The sequence below is a fragment of the Ochotona princeps genome, chromosome 9, assembly GCF_030435755.1.
Source record: "Ochotona princeps isolate mOchPri1 chromosome 9, mOchPri1.hap1, whole genome shotgun sequence".
Taxonomy (NCBI): domain Eukaryota; kingdom Metazoa; phylum Chordata; class Mammalia; order Lagomorpha; family Ochotonidae; genus Ochotona; species Ochotona princeps.
Window position 1 is genome coordinate 48,491,044 of NC_080840.1, and position 20,280 is coordinate 48,511,323.

Here is a 20,280-nt window from a genome sequence, read left to right on the forward strand (position 1 = left end):
ATATATCTAAAAGTTAATTCTAAAAGCCTCCAATGTGAAATAGAATAGCTTAATGGCATGATTTTCAGCAAGTACTGTTTTTGCTACTATGAAATATAGAAAACTATAAAACAAAATATGTGAATTTGTGTTACTAATGCAAAACAAAAAAGCCACATTTCCCAAGGCATATTATAATAGTGGTAATACATTTTATGTATTTGAAAGAAGTGTTTTATTAGTAATAATCTCTCCCTGGCCCTTGAATTCCCAAATATTCTCATAGTTGAGTTAATAACACAAATAGTTGAATTTAGAATTTAATGGTTTTATGCACAAAATGTTATCTTTTATCAGAATCATTTCTATAATATTGATCTCACTTTTTAAAAAATGTATTAGTTTAAATTGTTCTGTACTTGGGAAAATGTATTTGAAGATTTATCATGGTTGAGATTAACTAAAGAGTCACTCATGCTTTTGAATTTGGACTGTTAAAGCAGCACTCGGCCTAGAGTAACATACCAACTGTGCCAAGACACCTCTGCATCACAGACGTCAGTAAGTTTCATGGAACTGTTGGGGTACTTGTGCTGTGATTTAGAAAGAATTTTCGTCCGATAGTGGAATGTGTGATGACAAAGCAAGACAGGCTCCATTTGGCATGACAGGAAGAAGATTAGAAAGAAGAGGGTATAAGATCGTTTTCCCAAGAGGAAATGGAAATGAAATTACCCTGATCATTTTTTGGATAAGCATATTCAAGGTACATTGCCTGCACAGCAATGAAACTAATAGGCAATGAAACAATCCCTTCTGCATGTGGGAAGCAAGTCTTGATCTCATGGCTGACCTTGTTCAGGATCTGATGAACCTAGTCCTACACTCATCAGGGTCGCTGGGGCCTAGTGACCTACCTGACATCTCTATAGACTCTGATGCTGCCAGCATGCTGCTCTCAGTTCATTATCATATCATTGCTTACTGTGTACCCATGAAACGAGAGACTCCATACAACATTGCTGGGGCAGGCATTTGGACCAGGAGGTACCTCGCATCAGAGTGCTTAGGTCTGAGTCTCAGCTCTGGTCCCAGCTTCAGCTACCTGCTAACCCACACTCTGGCAGGCAACAGATGACGGTCAGGTAATTCCCTACCATTCATAGGGAAGATAAGCCTTGAGTTTCCAGCTCCCGACTTCAGTTGGTCAATACAGTCGATTTGAAAAAGGAAAAGTAAACTAAATTGAATATGGTTTTTGCTTTAAAGTTGGTGCCATTGAAGCCTGAAAGTCAAGGTAGTTGTTTTCCAAGACTTGAGATTAAAGAATTGGAAAAGAAAAACAGACTGACTTGCAGGAGGCTAGCAAGAAATCTGGGGCCTCTTTTTCAGTGCCTACAGTTCACAGGCAATCAAGGTGAGATGAGAAAATTAGAGATTTTCAAGTGACTAAAATGGAAATCACACCCTTGCTCCCTAGAACTCTATGACATTCATAACAGACTTGCTTAAAATAGTTTTTAACAATATTTAAACTGTCACACTGCCAACTCAAGTTTGATAGATCAGGTACCTGAAATACAACGTTCCCTTACTTAAAGGGAGAGGTCAGCGACTCCACAATTTCAACTTGTGGAATTTTTAGAGTACTAAATTTGGTTAATAATCTCCCCAAAACAAGTACTATAGTTCACAACACTTATTAAATAGGTTTCTTGACTATGAGACTTATTCAAAGAGTTTAGTGAAACAAAGAAATGGAATTTTTTGCTTCCGCTACCTAGGCCAAGTGTGTATTGCTTTTAACTGGAACTATTGTTTTGGTATATTTGAGCTTTTTAAGTTAATATTCTGCGGTGTTTTTTGGAGAAGGTTAGACCAGTGTCTCTCTTTCCTAAAACATGGTGCGAATGTTCTCCTGGTGTGTTCTTGCTCTTCATTTTCTGTTCAAACCCCGCCTCCCCACCCCACCAACTAAGAACTGGCTTTCCAAGTAGCTGTTTGGTGCCTGGTCAACTTTTCAAAGTTCTATCGTTCTACCCTGTCGACTTTTCAATAAAGCACCCTTTCACAGTCTATAAGTACCTTTTACTTTTGTTTGTTATTTCTTTCTCTCATCAGATGGTACGTTCCTTAAATGTAGGCACTTTAGTTTATTTTGATCTTCCACATATCCAGAGAGCTGAACAAGCCACATGGCTAGAATAGGCACACAATAAATACATGCTTATTAAACGGGTGATAAGTTACACAAGAAAAATACAGTCACTCTCCAAATCCAGATGTGAAATCCCTAAGTCTCAGTGTCTCAGAAAATAACTGTGTTTAGAGACAGGCTATTTAAAGGGATAGTTAAAATGAGATCGTGTGGGTGAACCCTAATCCAGTATTACTAAAAATCCCCCTTTCCTTTCACCTTGAGATTAACGCGTTTGTTCCTACCCACCTTGCCGTCTCTCTAACTCTTCCCTTATGTTTGCTCTTAAAACATTGCTGAGACTATGGACTCAGTGTTAGAATCTCATCTCTTCTCCATCTCACCTTACTTGCTGAGTAAAGCTTACAGCTTTAAATATCATACACAATCCATAAGGGAAAAGCTGTGCTGCACTGAGTTCTACTAAGGCAGTAAGATTTATTTCTCACTCCCACAAAACCCTCATCCTGCTGTTCCTAGTTACGCCTCTTTCCAGAACACGAATCTATCTTGCAACAACAGAATCATAGGTTGAGGTTCCTTCCATTTTGGGACTGTAGCATCTTTCAGGGACTCAACGTCCTTTGCTTTCAAAGTATGTGAAAGATTCAGAGCTGTTGAATGTCTAGGTTTGGAAGAGTGGTGATTAAACTTTCCAGAATCCAACCAATGACTTCTCCTAAAACTCCTAAAGGCAACAGGGCTGGGACAGGGAGTCAGTCATACTTGTAGGAACAGAACAAAGTATTGATGAACCTCATCAATTTTGTTGCCAAGGGGAAGAAGTACCACAAACCAATCTCATGACTCTTCCTAACTCTTATTTTAGAAATGGGCCATTATGAGTTTTTGATAGATAAGAGTGAATATTTAGTAATCAGAGCATGGAAAATATTGGCTCTCGTGTAAGAGAGTTTCCTGCTGACTCAAGTCTCCTGAGGAATGGGGCAATGTTAAAATAAACAGTGTCTGCTGTGAAGGCACAGTGTTCTCAATCATGCAGAACCCATAAAAAAATCTCTAGGTTATTCTTTAATACCTAGAGTGTTCATTAAAATAATTTCTCAGTCTGTTCTAATCCCAGCTTTAGCTCTCTCATAGCCTTCTTGCCAGTGATTTCAAACACTTTCAACTGAAACAAAAATAGGAAGTTGGTGAAATGTTTACTATCCTGTCTGAAATGATCAGTATATATTTAATTAAAGAGTCCACAGAAGATGGTCAACAGTCTATCTCCAGCTGCTCACAACGTGAAGAGTTAAATGAGCTCACAGTGGAGCAATATAGCTGCAGAAATAGGAGCTGGGACTGTTCAGGCTGGCAGAATCTACGTTCAAATTCCACATAGCCTCTTAGTAGACCAGTGAACTTGCACATGTTTTCAACCACTCTGTAAAGCTATGTTTCCTCATTTTTAAAAGATTATTTTACTTCAAAGTCAGAATTACTAAGGGAAAGAAAGAAGAAGGGAAGGGTGGAGAAAGAGAGGAAGAGACAAAGAGTAAGATCTTCCATTTCTTGTGTCACTCCCCAGATGACTGATAAGGCCAAAGCTGGACTGCTCAAAGTTTTTCTGGGTCTACCACATGGGTGCAGGAACGTAACGACTTGAGTCATCCTCTGCTGCTTTCCCTAGCCATCAGTTGGGAGCTGGATCAGAAGTAAAGCATCCAGAACATGAACTGGTGCCCAATAGGATTCCAGAATCACAGGGGAAGGATTAGTGTACTATGCCATCACACTGACCCTGTGTATTTTCTCAGTTTTAAAAATGAGATAATGCATATAGTTGTGGTACTTGCAATATTGTCATGGATATTATATAGATAACACATATAATAGTGTTAGTGTAGTTCCTCCTGCATACTGAGGGTTCAATAGCTCTTAGTTTTTAAATTATCTTTACCTGTTTCAGTCTTTTTCCCTTAAATTATATATACCATCTTCAAAGTTTTGTTTCTTCCTTACAAGCTTAGCTACAGAACAAATCCATTGGCGTGGTTAGTAGTTTCTCACTTGCCAGCCAGGATTGCTTTGAATGTCCTCTTTGTTCTCTCTGCCACGCTGCCTTCACCGGAGTTTCTTGAGATAATTGTAGCAATTATATACTCTCTGGCATAAACTTTCTCTATGAAGCAGTGATTCAAGTGATATGGGCCTCTCTGGGAATTGATTTTTTTTGAAGAGCAATTTATTTTTATTGGAAAATAAGATTTACAGAGAGAAAGAGGAACAAAGGTATTCCATCTCCTGGTTTACTCCCCAGCAGCCTCGATGGCTGGAGTTAAGCCAAACCATAGCAAGAAACCAGGAGCTTCTGCTAGGTCTCCAACATGGGACTCAGGCTGCCAAAGCTTTTGTCCAAACTCTACTCTTTCCAAGACCCCAAGCAGGGAGCTGGATGGAAAGTGGAGCAGCCAGAACAGGAACCAGAACCCATATGGGGTTCTGGTGCTCAAAGGGAGAGGATTAGCCAATTGAGTCATTGCACTGGACCTATGAATTTACTTTTCAATAATGACAATGATCTCTATACTAACCAAAGATCTGAGGTTAAATGTGATTGAAGACACAGTATGGTATCCTAATCTTAATATATTTACCACATAATGCCCAAAATAAACCCTTGTTAAGGTCACTATGGTTGGAAATCCTGGAAGTGATTTTTATGGTAAAATTACATTTTCAGTGTCTGAACATTCCATTGACTCCAAATGATCACGTTGGGGCAGGGTGAAGGGAGAATTTGTATTCCACAGCTTCACTTCATTCAGTCCTCAGGTCATCTTGCTTGCTCAGCAACAGGATGATCAAAGTCATAAAGAAAGGCTAAAAGTCTTCTATCTGGAGCTCTGTTCATTAGTATCTGAAAAACAGCCTTTGGGATTATTCTGATTTCTTACCAGGCATAAAGCAGATAGCAGTGTCATCAAGATATTTGAATTCATAATCACATTTTTGGTTTCTTTGGCGGAAACTCAACAGATATGCACTGTAAGATATTTCCTTTCTCTCTCTTTTTTTTTTTTTTTACATAAGGAACTTATATATTCCAACGTTTCAGAGTTGCCTTTTAGTTTGGGTTCTGTTTTTTTCTTCCTAAAATGATGACAATAAAATTTATTACTAAAAAGGATCCTGTGGTTGGAGGTCTGGGTATGGATCTAGGAACTCAAGCCCCAGTCTGGGCCAGTCTGGGCCAGGGCTGAGAGAAACAAGTTCCCCAACCAGCGGCAGGGGGAACCTACATTACTAGTGTCACTGTTTCCCCAGCCGCGGATTCTTTCTTTTCTCCCACCGTTTTTGTGCAAACCTAAGTTTTTATTTCTCTGAGGTCCATGTTCAGGGATTTAATGGCAGAATCATATGGTAATTAAATGCTAACTTTTAAGAGAACTGCCAAATTATTGATGATGTGGACCATCATGTGTGTTTATTGGATGTCATTAAGCCTCAGTAAAATAACCCTTTGTATCTTTTATTGATACAATTGTGTTTCTTGACTTCATTCTCTTGCCTCTGAGAACTCATCATAGATCCTAGATAGTAGTCTTTTTATTAGATATGGAATTTACAGATTTTTCTCTCAGTGTAGTTTTTCTTCTCATATGTTTCACATTTATTTTTATAAAACAAAGGTTTTTAATTTTGACAGTTTCTAAGTTATTATTTTAAAATGTTATTGATCATACATGTGGAGTAAAATCTAAGTACCCTGCTTCAACCTGGATTTTAAAGATTGTCTACTACTTCTCTCTAAAAGTTTCAGAATATTATGTTTTAAATTAATGTTGTTTTGAGTTAATTCTATATGAGATGTGAGGTTTAAATCAAGTTCATTTTCTTGTTTCTGGATGTCCTACACTGTTTCTTGAAAAGCTATCTTTGCATGAGACTGCCATGTGATACAACCAGATTAAGCAGCTGATTGCAACTCCAGCATCCCATATTTGATTGCCAGTTTCATTTGTAGCTACCCTGATGTAATTTGTGGATCCTGACTTGACTTTGTTCCCATTTTCCCTCCTCAGTTTTTAATGTCTTAAATATTTCCCACACATATTTAATGTGTGTGTGTGTGTGTGTGCAGGATCAGAGGACAAACAGAAAAAAAGGGCAGAGTTCTCATCTGTTGGTTTACCCCCTATTCCTACAATGCTGAGACTGGGTTGAACCAAGGCTGGGAACTGGGAACTCAGTCCAGGTCTGCCATAAGGCAGGAATCCATCAGCTTGAGCCATTACACCTGCAACCCAAAGTCTGCATTGATAGCAGCTTGCGTCAGGTTTCAGACATGGAAATCAAATCCAGGCATTGCGAGATGGGAGGCAGGCACCTGAATTGCTAGGTCAAATTCTCTTCACTTCACAATTTCATACGAATAATGAAAGCAGAGGATGATTGTTACTCTAGCACTGCAAGGCTTATCCTGAAAGAAAATAGTGTTTCTTTGGCAGGGAAATAATGAGTGCAAAGGCAATGTAGATTTTCTCGAATATGTGCTACAAGAAGGCACTGCTGGCTCCCCAGGTGCTGAGTCAGCCCAGTAGTCTTTAGAGGCTCACAGGTGCTTAGGTTTTTTACTTTCTAGAATGTTTATTATTTTTTAAATAAGAAAACAACTGTAATTAATTAAAAGAAGAGAATGGAAACATTTTATAATTTTTATATTTTTGTAACTGGAAATGATGTTTTGCTTTTATTGATACAAATATAAATATATATAATTAATACCATTTTCTTCAAATTAGCATGCTTGAGTACTTATTCTTTAATTTCCAAAAACTGTGAACAACATAGTAATACACTGTGATTGAATCAATGCTCACACATTGAGATAGAACTGCTCCAGTCCTTAAGGAATGCATCTCCGTGGGGGAAAGGAGACTAGGAGACTGACACTTTCTGCCTGCCATTTATTAATGAGACTAAGCAAAGGTGACCAACACAAGGGCTGGGAGTGCTAATTTTGCTTTTTCTTATCACACACACACGCGCACACACACACACACACACACAAAGATACGTATCACAGACATACAGACATGCCTATCATTATTTTAAAAAGTGACCAGGCTCATGCAGGTATATCCCCAAACAATTGTACTTTACTTTCATGAGATAGGAAGCCCTTTTCTGTGAACTTTGTGGGAAGGACCTGAAGAAAGTGGTTCTGTTGGTGGAAGATCTCCAGCTGGATTTATTCCAGCTTTTTGTCTTCTTGTGTAGATAGTAGAGATGAGCATAAAAGCAGGATTTAGGGGATGGCATGGCAGCATAGCAAGCTAATTCTCAACCTGCAGCACCAGCACTCAATATGAAAGCCATTCTTGCTTGGTTGTCCACTTTGATCTAGCTTCCTGCTTAAGGCCTGGGAAAACAGTGCAGAGTGGACCCATATGGATCACCTGGTAGAAGCTTCTGGCTCCTCGTTTCAGATCAGCTCAGCTCCAGCCATTGTGCTCTTTAGGGAGCACACCAGTAGGTAGAAGACCACTGTCTCTCTTTCTCTCTGTGGAATCTGCCTCTCAAATGAAAACAAATGAATCTTTAAAATTAAAAAAAAAAAAAACAGGATGAACTGAAAGTCAAAGCAAGAGTACACACTCAGATGCCAGTGTGGGCAGCCTCATTGGGAGTATACTCCATCCCAGTTCAGCTGCCCCCTTTTATTACAGAATTAATGGTGCCCTATGCAAATAGGATGAACTTTGAGTGGCCATCAGTGCACATAATAATCTCTGGGAAGGTTTCATGACATCTCCATGGGGAAGTCAGTATGCACTTGTTCATCATCATGACTTCTTGCATAATGCAGGAAGCTTGACTGCCTTTGTAAAACTGGGTGTGTAGAACTGGCATGGAAGGGGATGGCATTTTTAACAGTGCAGGGCTAAAGCAGAGACTGCTCAGATCCTCTTAGCTCTTTGTTCCTCACTGATTCCCAATCCAGAACACATTGTTTCTGCTTCTCCTCTGTCCAAAGACACGCATGTCTATCAGCACATACTCACTGGTTGACTTGAATGAAATTAAGAGTAGCTCATGTCATCAACCTGGTACACGCATCATCCAGGATGAAACTGGAAAGAACTTATAAGGTCTGAGCTTTATGAATTTTTTTCAGTCTCTCATTGGAAAGTAAGTCTCAGCATGGAAGATGCTATAGACTGGTCTACAGATGCTATAGACTAAAATGGTTGCAAAATAGAAGTTAATAATCCTGTTCACTTGTTCCTTAGAAAAGATCCAGGTAAGGTGCTTCATACAGCCACAGGAAGCCACTCCCTGCTTGAAGTGTTAGTTCAGGCAGCCAGCCTTCTCTGCTTTTGTCTTACCTGGCTACCATTTTATAAACGTGTTTGTTGCAATGAAGTGGATTTGTGGTAAAGTTGTCCATTTAAGTAGCATTTGTGTGGTCCTTCTCTTTTGATTCCATTATCCAAGATGAACTCAATCTGGTGAAGCCATTTGCCAGGAACTCAAAATCTGATCTTAGGAACAAACAAACTTTGCAGAAAAGGTCCTGTGTCCTACTAATCTAATTAGCATGAGTGCAGCTTTCACGCTTCTAAAACAAATTTGTGTCCTGATTCCAAAATTGGAGCTATTTAAAAATGTTCTTATTTCCTGATGTTTGCACAAGGTGTTGGTTTGCAGAAAAGAATACTCTTCTTTCCTCTATTAGGACAGTCAGCTAGGCCAACAGTCAACATTTCTCTTTTCCCTGAGCTCTCTCCTTTGCCCAGAATAGAAATCTGTGAAAATGTGGAAGAGAAACTTGCTAGATTCTGGTAGATTCCTAGGAACTGCATCTCTTCAAATCCTTTGAAATCCTTTCACAACTTCTTCTTAGACAGCCAGCATTCACTCACCCAGAAAGTCCTGTGATTATTACAATGATGCAGATGAGAAAGGATGGGAGGAGTGCAGAGAATATGGCTATGAAGAGACACATCACCTGCTTTCAGCAGGTGCAAACAGAAGCCAAATAGTTCACATGCCCCCAACCCCACCACCATGTCCCAGGCTGAATATTCTATGTGCTATTTTACCATAGAGATTCACAAAATCCCATACAAACCAGTAGGCATCGTCACACCACACCTATAATTAATTTTAAAGTTGTGGAGTAAAAGTGGATAATGGAGGGGCTCGGCAGCGTGGCCTAGTGGCTAAGGTCCTCGCCTTGATCCCATATGGCCGCTGGTTCTTGTCCCAGCAGCTCCACTTCCTCTCTATCTCTCCTCCTCTCAGTATATCTGGCTTTGTAATAAAAATAAAATAAATCTTTAAAAAAAAAAAAAAAAAAAAAAGTGGATAATGGAGACAGGAGGCAAAAGGAGCCGAGGACTGTACATGACTGAAAAGGGAGCTTGCTGCAACCAAGGAGAAGAAACTGATCACTCTTGATTGTTGTAGTCCTGCTGGTGACATCCGGCCAGGACTGCTTGCTAACTGGTGTCTTTCTTTCTGCCACAGGACAGTTTCCCTGCTCGCTTTGGAGGAGTCCATTTTGTCAACCAGCCATGGTACATTCACGCGCTGTACACACTCATCAAGCCTTTCCTTAAAGACAAGACCAGGAAGCGGGTAATGAAAACACATATGTCATGCAAATTCCAGATGGACCATAAAGACCTCTCTTATCTCCCTTTTTTTCATTTCCTTGCCTACCTTATCTCTCACCATGGGTTTTCTGCAACCCTTGAGCATTTGAGCCTCAGCTGGCATTTGCAAGTATCCTAGATTTATTCAGTAGTTGGTAAAACTGGATTATACCTAGAGTCCCAGTGACAAACTGAGAGAAACTTTGAAGGCATGTAAATAGCAGATGCTCCTTGCACTGTAAATGCTTATGGGAACTACGGTGTCAAACACTTCCTGCTCAAGAGCTGCTCAAGTGGCTACAACAGGGTCTTGGCCAGCTGAAGCCAGCAGCACAGGACTCCATCCTTGTTCTCACACACAGGTGACAGGGACCCAAGTATATGGGTTGTCTGCTGTTGTTTTTTTCAGATGAATTAGCAGGGAGCTACATCAGAAGCAGTGCAGTTCAGATTCAAGCCAACATTCTAATATGGGTTTCTGGCATTTCAAGCTAAGGCTTAGCCTGCTGTGTCAAAATGTTGTACCATTGCCATAAGAATGTTTATAGTATTTCCCCCATGACTCTTAGGGTGTAACTTCTGTATCATTGCCTGTCAGACTGGGAAAACATTCTTTGCTGGAAATAGCAATGTTTACATGAAGAGTCATTTAAAATCTTAGTACTATTAGGTGGCATGTGAGAAACCAGGAGCTAGGTTTTTATGGTCTTCTGATTAGCTGAGTAACTAAAAATTCCTTAACTTCTCTGAATCTGTTTCCTCCCTGGTGAAAAAGGAAAGTAAAATCTAATTCACAGAGTTGTTGGGGTAACCTGAAGAGATGACCAAGGACAGCATGTAGCACAATGCCATTTATGAAACAGAGACTCTATGGCTTTCACTTCTGTTTGTCATGTAATTCTTTGAAAACATTTAGTTATTTATTTCTTGACTTATTTGAAAAGCAAAGTGACCAGAGATAGGGAGGGAGCAGGAGTGATTCCATGAGTTCAGCTGTTTTCAGATTCTACATATCAGTGGGTTCATTCAGTATTTGTCTTTTTGTGCCTGGCTTATTTATTTCACTCAGTGTAAGGTCCTTCAGGTTCATTCATGTTATTACAAATGGCAAGATCTCCTTTCCTAAGGCTGGATTATATTCTATTTCATCTTTATTCATCCACCAAAAACATGTAGCTGTTTCTATATTGTGGCTGTGGGAAAATAGGGCTGCAGTCTACTGATGTCAGCCACCTGTTGGGTCAGGAGCAGCATTCGTCAAAGTGCATATAAGAGCATCATTCTAACAAAAATTTACATACCCTACACCTGAAGGACTCAACCAAGTCAGACCTCTGTGTATTCAAGGGGAGTAATGATGAAAGGGATATCCCCCATCAACACAAGCACACCTTGCAGGATTCTGAATTCCTAGACCTTGCATGCATCTAGGTGCTTATTCCAGTACAGGATGGAAAGGGTCGTGTCTTTCTCTCATCGGCTTCAGTAGACAGAGATGTTCTGAGACATTTTACAGTCCATCCGGGGCTCAGGAGATGCTAACGACCAAGGAGTGTCTCAGACACTTTGCAGTGTGGTTTCAGGCTTTGTCCTGGCTCTGCTCAGGACAGAGCCAGTGGAAATTCCACCACAATAGATCTTGCTACTATGCCAAAGAAGTGAGTCTATGAGCCTTGGCATCTGGGAGGAATCAGACGCAAGGAAGGATGGTTTGGCTTCTTACTTCTGTGCTCTTTGATCCTATAGGACTCCAAGTGGTTTCAATGGCACTCCTAGGTTTTTAAGAATGTAGGCTGGATGGGTACAGATGTTTGTTCTAAGCATCCAGAACAACACTTATCTTTAGAATGCTTTAAACACTGTGATGTCTTGTGAAGAGCTTTGTAAAAGTCAGAGGAAATGAATTTATTCAAGAGACATCATTCTTATTAAATCTTTGTCATATGTAACTCTAATATCAGAAATTGCACATTATTTTTTGAAGAGCTGAAGAGCTCCAACCATCTATAGATGATATCATCACATCATAATTTTAAAATAATATAGAATATAGGGCAAAGTAGTATGTGTTTGTTTAGTCTTGAGTTGCTATATTTAAGTGGTTTTTTAAAATCACATTTAAATTTCATTATGGTGTGTGTGTCAGAATGAGACAGAGAAGAAAGAGATGGATGTGTGTAACTAATGATCATATACTTGTGTTCAACTTATGCATTATGCAATTAATTTATGTATGGTGCATGTGTTGCGTATAATTATGTGGCTACTTCAGCATAACAAAGTGTGAGAACTGGATTCATATAGGCACATTTAAATCAACTTTCATGGTCAATTTTTAACTTTCAGTTAGTGATAACTTCCTGCTTGTGCTTTATCCGTTTTGGGAACTATCTAAAATCATTGAAATTTAGGTGTGTTTTCCTACCTAATTTGACCAGTTTGCAATACTATCTATTACATGCTCAGAAAATAAAAGCTTTTTGAGTACTGGCCCCTAATCCAGGCACAATGGAGGGTTGATGCAAACATCTCACAATACATTCTCTGGTCAGCTTTCAATTCTAATGAACATAGATTGATTGAGCTGCTATCTCATGTCTACACCACTTTGGGAGCTAAGGAACCTATTAAAAGAATAAGAAAATACCACCTCCTTCCCCAGATGTCTCTCCCTAGGGAAGCAATTCATGATTGAATACATCAGGGCAAGAAGAGTGGTCAACAGGTGAGAGTTCATTGGAAAGGGGGCAAGGGTTATCAGAACTGGCAGGTGTCACTGGGCTGGGTTAGGAATCAGCTCTAGTTTGGTATAGACTGGGAAGGCTAAGAAGGATTGTAGTGTGAGAACACAGAAGATGAGAGTGATAGTAGAAACAGCAAGTCTGGGCGTGTGCATTAGGCTCAGTCTGGGTTCTGGATGGTCTGTATCACTGCTTTTGTCAGTTAGGATATGTTGCTATTTGTAAAGCTGGGCCATGGCCAAATAATACCCAATGTATTCAGAAAATTCATTTTTAATGACTATTCACTCAGTCTTTCTGAGCAATAAATTAACAGCTTATGAAAACTAAGCTACGGACATCGACTGAATGCCTCTTTATGCCTCATAATCACCAGTAGTGCATCCAATGTGTCATTGCTAGATTGTGGGTTATATTAAATACATGATCATATGTTTTGGATATTCTATTAGTAACATTGCTTTCTCTTTATAGATTTTTCTTCATGGAAATAATTTAAACAGCCTTCACCAACTAATACACCCTGAATTTTTGCCCTCTGAATTTGGAGGAACCCTTCCTCCTTATGACATGGGCACCTGGGCTCGGACATTGCTTGGTCCTGACTACAGTGATGAGAATGACTATACTCACACGTCATATAATGCAATGCACGTGAAACATACGTACTCCAATCTGGAGAGGGAGTGTTCACCCAAGCCAATGAAAAGGTAAGGCCAAGGTTATCAGCACCTGCCAGCTGGAGATAAATAGATTAGGACCTACTGGGGGTTAGGTAATGGAATAAAGCAAATTGCAACATTCTCAGCTGATTTCATGTGAATTGAAAGCAAATAGGGGTTGGCTGACCCAGAAATATAGTTGTTCCTGTGGCATTAAAAGAACAGTTTAAGATCAGGGCCTTGCCCATGCTCTGATTATCCATGATGTCTGTTAATACACAAGGGAGGGTGGATTTTTTTAGCATCACTAGATGCAAAGCAGCCTGCTGGAAAATGTATCTGTCAATCATTCATTCAGAACTGTTTATTAAGCTGTAGCATAGATTAGAAAGTGGGGGAACCAGCATAAATAAAACACCAAAAGAACAGAAAGATTTTGGCAAAGCATTCTCAAAAACAGGTGGCACTGAAACTGAGCTCTGAGGGAAAAAGATCAACAACTAGAGCTTTAAAAGCAGGACCAGGGGTAGGCATTTGGCATAGCAGTTGATGCTTCATAGGATGCCCACATCCCATACTGGAGAAACTGACTCTGCTCCTGCTATTCCATCCTTAGGAGATAACAGGTTGTGGATCAAGTGCTTGAGTCCATTCCACCAACCAGGGGAGACATGGATTAGTTTCTGTGCTCTTGAGCTGTGGCTGGAACTGGAGGGGGCTAGACACTCACTCACTGCCCTTTTAGGGGTTGACCTTCACTGGGAAGTGTTGATCATGGTGGTTAAAAGGTTGGCTTTGGCCTCTAGGGCGAAGAGACTGATGTATAAGACAGAGTGGAGGATCACAGCTCAGACCTACTCTCAGTTCAGTAAACAGATACTGGCATCTCACGCTGTGAATCTCATACCTACTTTACCTCTTCGAATCCTCTTGTAACCATGAGGAAAGCGCTTTGGTTAGTCTCATCTCTGAGGAAACTGAAATTCAGAGAAGTTAAATGCCACCTAATATTAGAAGGTTTTCACACTGGGCAGGCTGGCCATGGCCTCGGTGTTCTTCATGTCCACAGAGGCAACATCATCTGTGTGCTTTTTCTCTGACTTTGTACTGAGATCCCTCTCTTCTCAATGCCTCCATGTACAAGGACAGTGACATCTTAGGCAGCATACCTATTTCTAGAGACCTCATATAAGTCTAAACTCCCAAAATCAAGTGATATATAGTAGAAATTTGCCTCACTTGCCCCAGTGGACCTCCCAATGCATACCATCTTATTATTTTAAGTATCGGATATGTCCTAATTCCAAGGTCCAAGTCTGAGCTGATGTTAAAGGTTAGGTGAAATGGAGAGCTCTGTTATCACAGAATTTCTTTCCCTCCAATGATCCAGCCCTGTATCAACACACAACAGACACCAAGCTGATACCTGCTCGTGTTTGCTGAATATATGAATGTATTAATATAGAATGAAATCTATTACTTCCAAACTCATCTTTGGTGCAGTTGTCCAATTGCTTCAACCAGTTGGTTAGCATCCCTGAGGAAAAAGCCAATTTCCCTTGCCCCTGCTATCTACAACTCCCATGGATCCACTTTTAGGATCGTACATCAATAAGAGGCAAGAGAAGACACACCCACAGATAGCTACAGAATAATGTGGGATGAGAATATTACTATCAAGGAGAGGTGAGGACTTGTGCTGGTGTTCTGGGGAAACATGAACCTCCCAGGAGCACCTACAGAGGAAGGTATGGTTTGTGAAGGAGTAACACCTTCCCTTAGATAAGGGAGTCAAAACCCTACATTACACAGCCAGAAATAGAGATGCCTGCATCTCTGTTTTTCCACTAAAGGCCATCAAACTGTCCTGCCCTGTTGCCCATGGTGATCGCATCCTGCCACCCTGGTCTGGTGATTTGTGACAGCAACAGGATGGACAGTACTGCCAGTGATGAGGAATAGTCCTGGGCTTGTGGTTTGTCTGCTACCAGTCACTTCACTGATGAATGGTTCATAACATCTTTTTGACCTTTTCAAACCTATAGAGACCTGGAAAAATTGAGAACCAAATTGGAAGAGACCTAAAAGTTCATTTCTCTAGGGTCCTACCTGGTAGAGTGGTCAGTTCTGCACAGGCTGTCAATCAGCCTTGCCTTGCACCATCCCGAGCCTGATAGGTGGTGTATGGGGGCTGCAAGTTGGTCATCATCAGAAACGGACTTGCTACTCTGAGCTGAGCAGCAGTGATCTGTCCCCTGGATCTTCACTATCATTTTCAGTGGGTGTGTTATTGTCCTCTATGGTGCTATTGCTGCCATACATAGTTCCCAACTGCTGCGGGTCCCATTTGGAGTCGAATGGGCTTTTGTGGACTGCTCGGAAAACTTCATTGGTTTTTAGGATGTGGATTCTGAGCATATTAGCCCCTAAGTTACAGGTAGCTGCTGTAGCAAACCTTTACTGTGCAGAGTAAATGCCATGATGTCTGAGATTCAGTGAACAGATACTTCTAAGGAGTTACTGGCCTTCCAGTAGTTGTGACTCCACCCTTCATCTGAAAAGCTTTTTGCAAAATTATGGGTCTAGATAAAAATGTTTCTTTCTAGCACTATTTCAGTATTGTTCTGTCCTTTAATGCAGTGACAGCATCATGTGTTTTGTAGTGTGGTGGAATTCTCTGCTCCACTTCTAAAGAATACAGCGGGGGCTTTTTAGATATTTTACTATTTTTTTTCATTTTATATTAGAATTCCATTTCCTTGTGCCCATGTCATCAGTTGACCTTACTGTTCTTAAAAGCCCCCTATTCCCTTCTATCACATTTCAGTACTTGAATATGCTTTGGGCTTAGAGAATAAATGCCCACATTTATTAAAATTATGTGACAAAGAGCATTAAATTAGCTTTGTATAAGTTATACTTATTTTATTGCAAATAAGAGAAAAACTTCTAAAGAACTGCTTTAAACACATAAAAACTGCGTTATTTAAATTAATGAACCATCTCAACTTAAAGTGGCTGCATGAATCTTATTCCAGAGGTTCAGTGGGGACCATGAGAACCCAATCCCTCTACTCTAAGTGTCCAGCACAATTGGTGAATACTTAAGGCAACCCCTGATTCAAATGTGGAGGTCAGGCTTGAGCAAAATGAGCTTTGCCATTAGCAAGGAGAGAGGAATTGTTTGGGCAGGGAACAGCATCTATGTAACAGGCCTACTTAGGAGTACAGGCCTGAAACTTCTGCCTTGTAAAGTAAGTGCACAGACTTTTAATCAAGGTGTAGATTCTATGATATTTGTCTTAATTATTAGGCAATGCTTCTTGATTTTTTTGTTCTGAACTTTATTGCTGATAAAGTAATTAAAATGGCCATGGATATCATTGAAAAGGTACACACCCACCCCCCCCCCCCCCCACACACACACCCCACACACACAGCAAGAGAGAGAGAAAGAAAGACTACCTTAAAGTGAGTGGTGAATGCTTAGCCAGCACTGCAGAGGTTTTCATAATCTAAGTTGACTTTTTGCTGTTATCACAGGGTACCTGAGGTTTGATAAGTTAGAAAAAACAACAATTTATTTCTTAGAAAACAGGTTTATTTCTGACAGTCTTGGAGTCTGGAAAGCCCAAGAGCGTGGGTCCAACTTTGAGTGAGGGCCTTCTTGCTGTGTCATAACCTAGGGGAAAGGCCTGCCGGGAGAAAAGGCATGCTCCTGAGACACTGGGAGAGGGCGGCTGCATCAGGGAGTCCAGAAAGTGAAGCTCGCTCTCACAACACAGCCGCTCCCAGCATCATTCGTTCTGAAAGTAGACTGCATCCTGCTCTTAAAGATCCCGCGCCTTACTATAGTTACAATGGCAATCACACTGAACATGAGTTTTAGAGAAGACTTTGCATGTATATTTGTATATGTACATGTATGTGCTGAGTCTTCAAAATATTAATAGAAAGTGTATATTATGAAAAATCTACATATGGATTTCAAATGTGTTTTACAACAAATATATCATTTAGCTCAATTTTTGGCTTTTTAAAATACCTATTGCTTTACAGTAAAGATTGCAAGAAGAGGGCATGGTGAGAAAGGGATAGAGAGCAAGCTGACACAGGCGTTGGGACTGGGTCAGGTTGAAGCCAGGAGCAAAGAGCTCCATCCAGAGCTTCTAAATAGGGACAGGAACCCAAGTACTTGTTTCGTCATCTGCTGCCTCCCAGTCACATTAGCAGGAAGCTTGATCCAAAGAAGTAGTTGTGAGACTCCAGCATGTAGTCATTCATAACAGCAGCTTAACTTGCTGTGCCATGGTGTCCACTCTGTCCATTTTTTCATAATTTTTGATGGGTCTTTGTACGTTATTTAATACTACAGGATACAAGCCCCTTTAAGTGGTTTTGTTCGCAGCAAGCAACTTGATGCCCTGGAGTTGGAGCTCTCTAAAGCAGATAAAACACTGGTTGGAACACCCGTGTTCCATGTTGAAGTATTGATTTCCACACTCAGTTCCAGTTTTTGAATCTAGTTTCCTGCCAGTGCAGACCCTGGGCAAGAACAGACAATGGCTCAAGTTGCTGGACTCTGCCACGTATGAGGAAGAGCTGGGTTGAGTTTCCAGCTCCTGTTTTTGGTCCACCCAGGTTCAACCCAACACTGACATATCAGGGATAGGTCAGGGATGGAAATTCTTCTTGTTTGTCTTTGGTTCTTGAATAAATAAATGAATAAACAAGTTAAATTTAGCTTGTTTACCAAGAGGTAGGGAGTCACATCAGTGTTTATTAGATGCATTCAACACTCAGGAAAAGAAAGCTACGATTGGCTCCCTGAAAGCAGGTTCAAGATCACAAACTGATCTCAGATATATTTTTGTTTGTTTTATTAGTTTGTTCATCTTAGTTGTGCTTGATGGAAGTTACTTGCAATGGAGTTAATTATACAAGAAAAATTAAAAAAAAAACATGTTTCCTGCTATTTCTGGGCAATATTAAAGGGTAATACTCTGATGGACCAGATTTTGTGCTGCCTCTGAACCTATCACTGTGGTCAGAGAGGAGGTGGCTTTCTGGGATTGGGGCAAGTATCACCCTAGTGAAAATGCAGAGGTGCAACTCTGGATTGAATGGGGTTATTATAGAATGACATTTGGCTAGCTTTCTAAAGAAAGGGTCAGACTGGGTCAAACTTGCCTATCCCCACCACACAGGAATGGTAGGGTTTCTGCCAACATTGAATGAAACAAGTTTCAGACCATTGGCTTCATGGCTTTCTATATATTCCTCTTGGTTTTCCAATTGCGGAGAGCCAGCTTCTGCTTGCAAGAAAACTATCTTCCACAAAAATCTTATATAAAAGCACATTCTTATTCTCCTTAGTATCAGTGGCTATGTACTTTTAATTCTGGAGGAGGTCCATAGAGGTTATTTAGAGGTCTTCAGAATTTCGACTTCCCAGGATGTTCTCTATTATTCTATGGGGTGTATAGTATGTGTGTGTTTGTATGAAGTTATTCTAAAAATGCATTAGCTGTTCCAAACCATAGTGTCTTGCATGTGATAGAGATTTGCTATCTTTAGCTTAAAGAAACAAAAGCATGTGGTGCAGAGATGTAGTAGTAAGGTTTAAAAAATATTTTCTTCACTTGAATTATCACAGCCAAGGTCTTGAGGAATCCTGTAGAGAAAATCTGCCTCTTCAAGCCTATTTTAGCCTATGATTCTTTCAGGATAGCACAGCTGCACAGTATGATTTTCTCCAAAATAAGAAAGGTTAGAAAACCCTTCTCCAAGAATTGAAGTGGAAGGTCAAGAAGCTGACAAAAGTTCATGGAAATCCAACTGGGCTAAACCCTGACTCACAATTTTCACTTATTTTGGTTTTCCTGTAGTCCCCTCCCTGGCGTGCTCAGAAATGCTTGTATTTCAATCTCTACCCAATCTGGTAGCCTTGCTATGCTAGGAAAGTGGTTGAGCATGGGGGTGGAGGAGTGGGGGAAAGAGACTGCTAGTTGGCATTATTCATTCAGCTCTTGAACTTACCAAGGAAACATTTGGGTGTCAGCACTGAAAGAGAAACTCCAAGTAAGTGACAGGGAAACACTGAGTCCTTCCAAAGCCCTAAAATTACTGTGAAAACTACATTTCTGAACAGCCATTGAGCTGATTAGGGCATGAGAACCAATTACCAGAAGGGGTCTCCCCTGCCTGTGACAGAGCTGCCTAGCTACCCAGGTCCAAAAGAGTCAGTTTGAGGCAAAGCCAAGCCAGAGTGACTTTGAAAAGTCACACGGACATTGGTGTTCCAATATTATGTGTAAAATCAGGTGTTCCAGAACCATGTGTCTGCACAGTATCCTGGTTAAAGGTGACAGTATTGTACTACTCATTAGGAAAATCACACTGCAGTACTTTGATTATTAGTTCTTTGCTGACTTTCTCATATGGTATGTCAGTGACTCCATTGCTTTGGATGTTCACTCACATTTAAAGACTTTTATTAGCATTTTTTTAGCCACATGATAACACAGTAATACAAGGTTGAGACTGAATCCCTGTGATTTCCAGGAACCCTAAGGTTTTGGTGAAGCCTGATCATAGACCACATCAGATTATTAAGGATCCAAAATTATTCACAGAGAAAGGAACCTAAAAGACCCTTCCTTCTTGGGCCCACATTTGCACGAGTACAGTACAATGTATCTTTCTTATGACTACTAAACACCCTGCCAGGCTCTCATTTGCAAAAGTAAGACAATGCCATCAGGACAAGGTAACCCACCTGATCTTGGCAGATCTTGTAGAGAGTAAAATGCCTGAATGGAGCTCCGAGTTCTGAGCATGAAGAAAATTGCAGAACATGCTATTCCTTCCTGCCCCCAGCCAGGTGGTAAAGGTGAAGTTCAGCATTTTCAGCTGTCGATAGAATTGGCTGTGACCTTGATGATCTTTCAGCCTGCAGTCCTCTTTCTTTAGGATAAATTTGTGCATTTGCTGAGTAATAGCTCATTTCCAGAAGAAGCAATACTTCGTCATGAAGTACTATCCAAATGAAAAGCATTTGAGAACTGGCGGTGGGGAACAGGAAGGTTTTT

At 40.4% G+C, this 20,280-nt stretch overlaps 1 protein-coding gene across 1 annotated transcript in view; it reads left to right on the top strand.

Moving 5' to 3' along the window:
• CLVS1 (clavesin 1) overlaps positions 1–20,280 on the top strand; it is a 141,887-nt gene that overhangs the window by 104,470 nt on the left and 17,137 nt on the right. The window contains exons 3-4 of the mRNA XM_004588009.2: positions 9,659–9,769; positions 13,002–13,237. Of these exons, the coding sequence (XP_004588066.1) occupies positions 9,659–9,769; positions 13,002–13,237 (347 nt within the window). The remainder of the gene's footprint in view (positions 1–9,658; positions 9,770–13,001; positions 13,238–20,280) is intronic.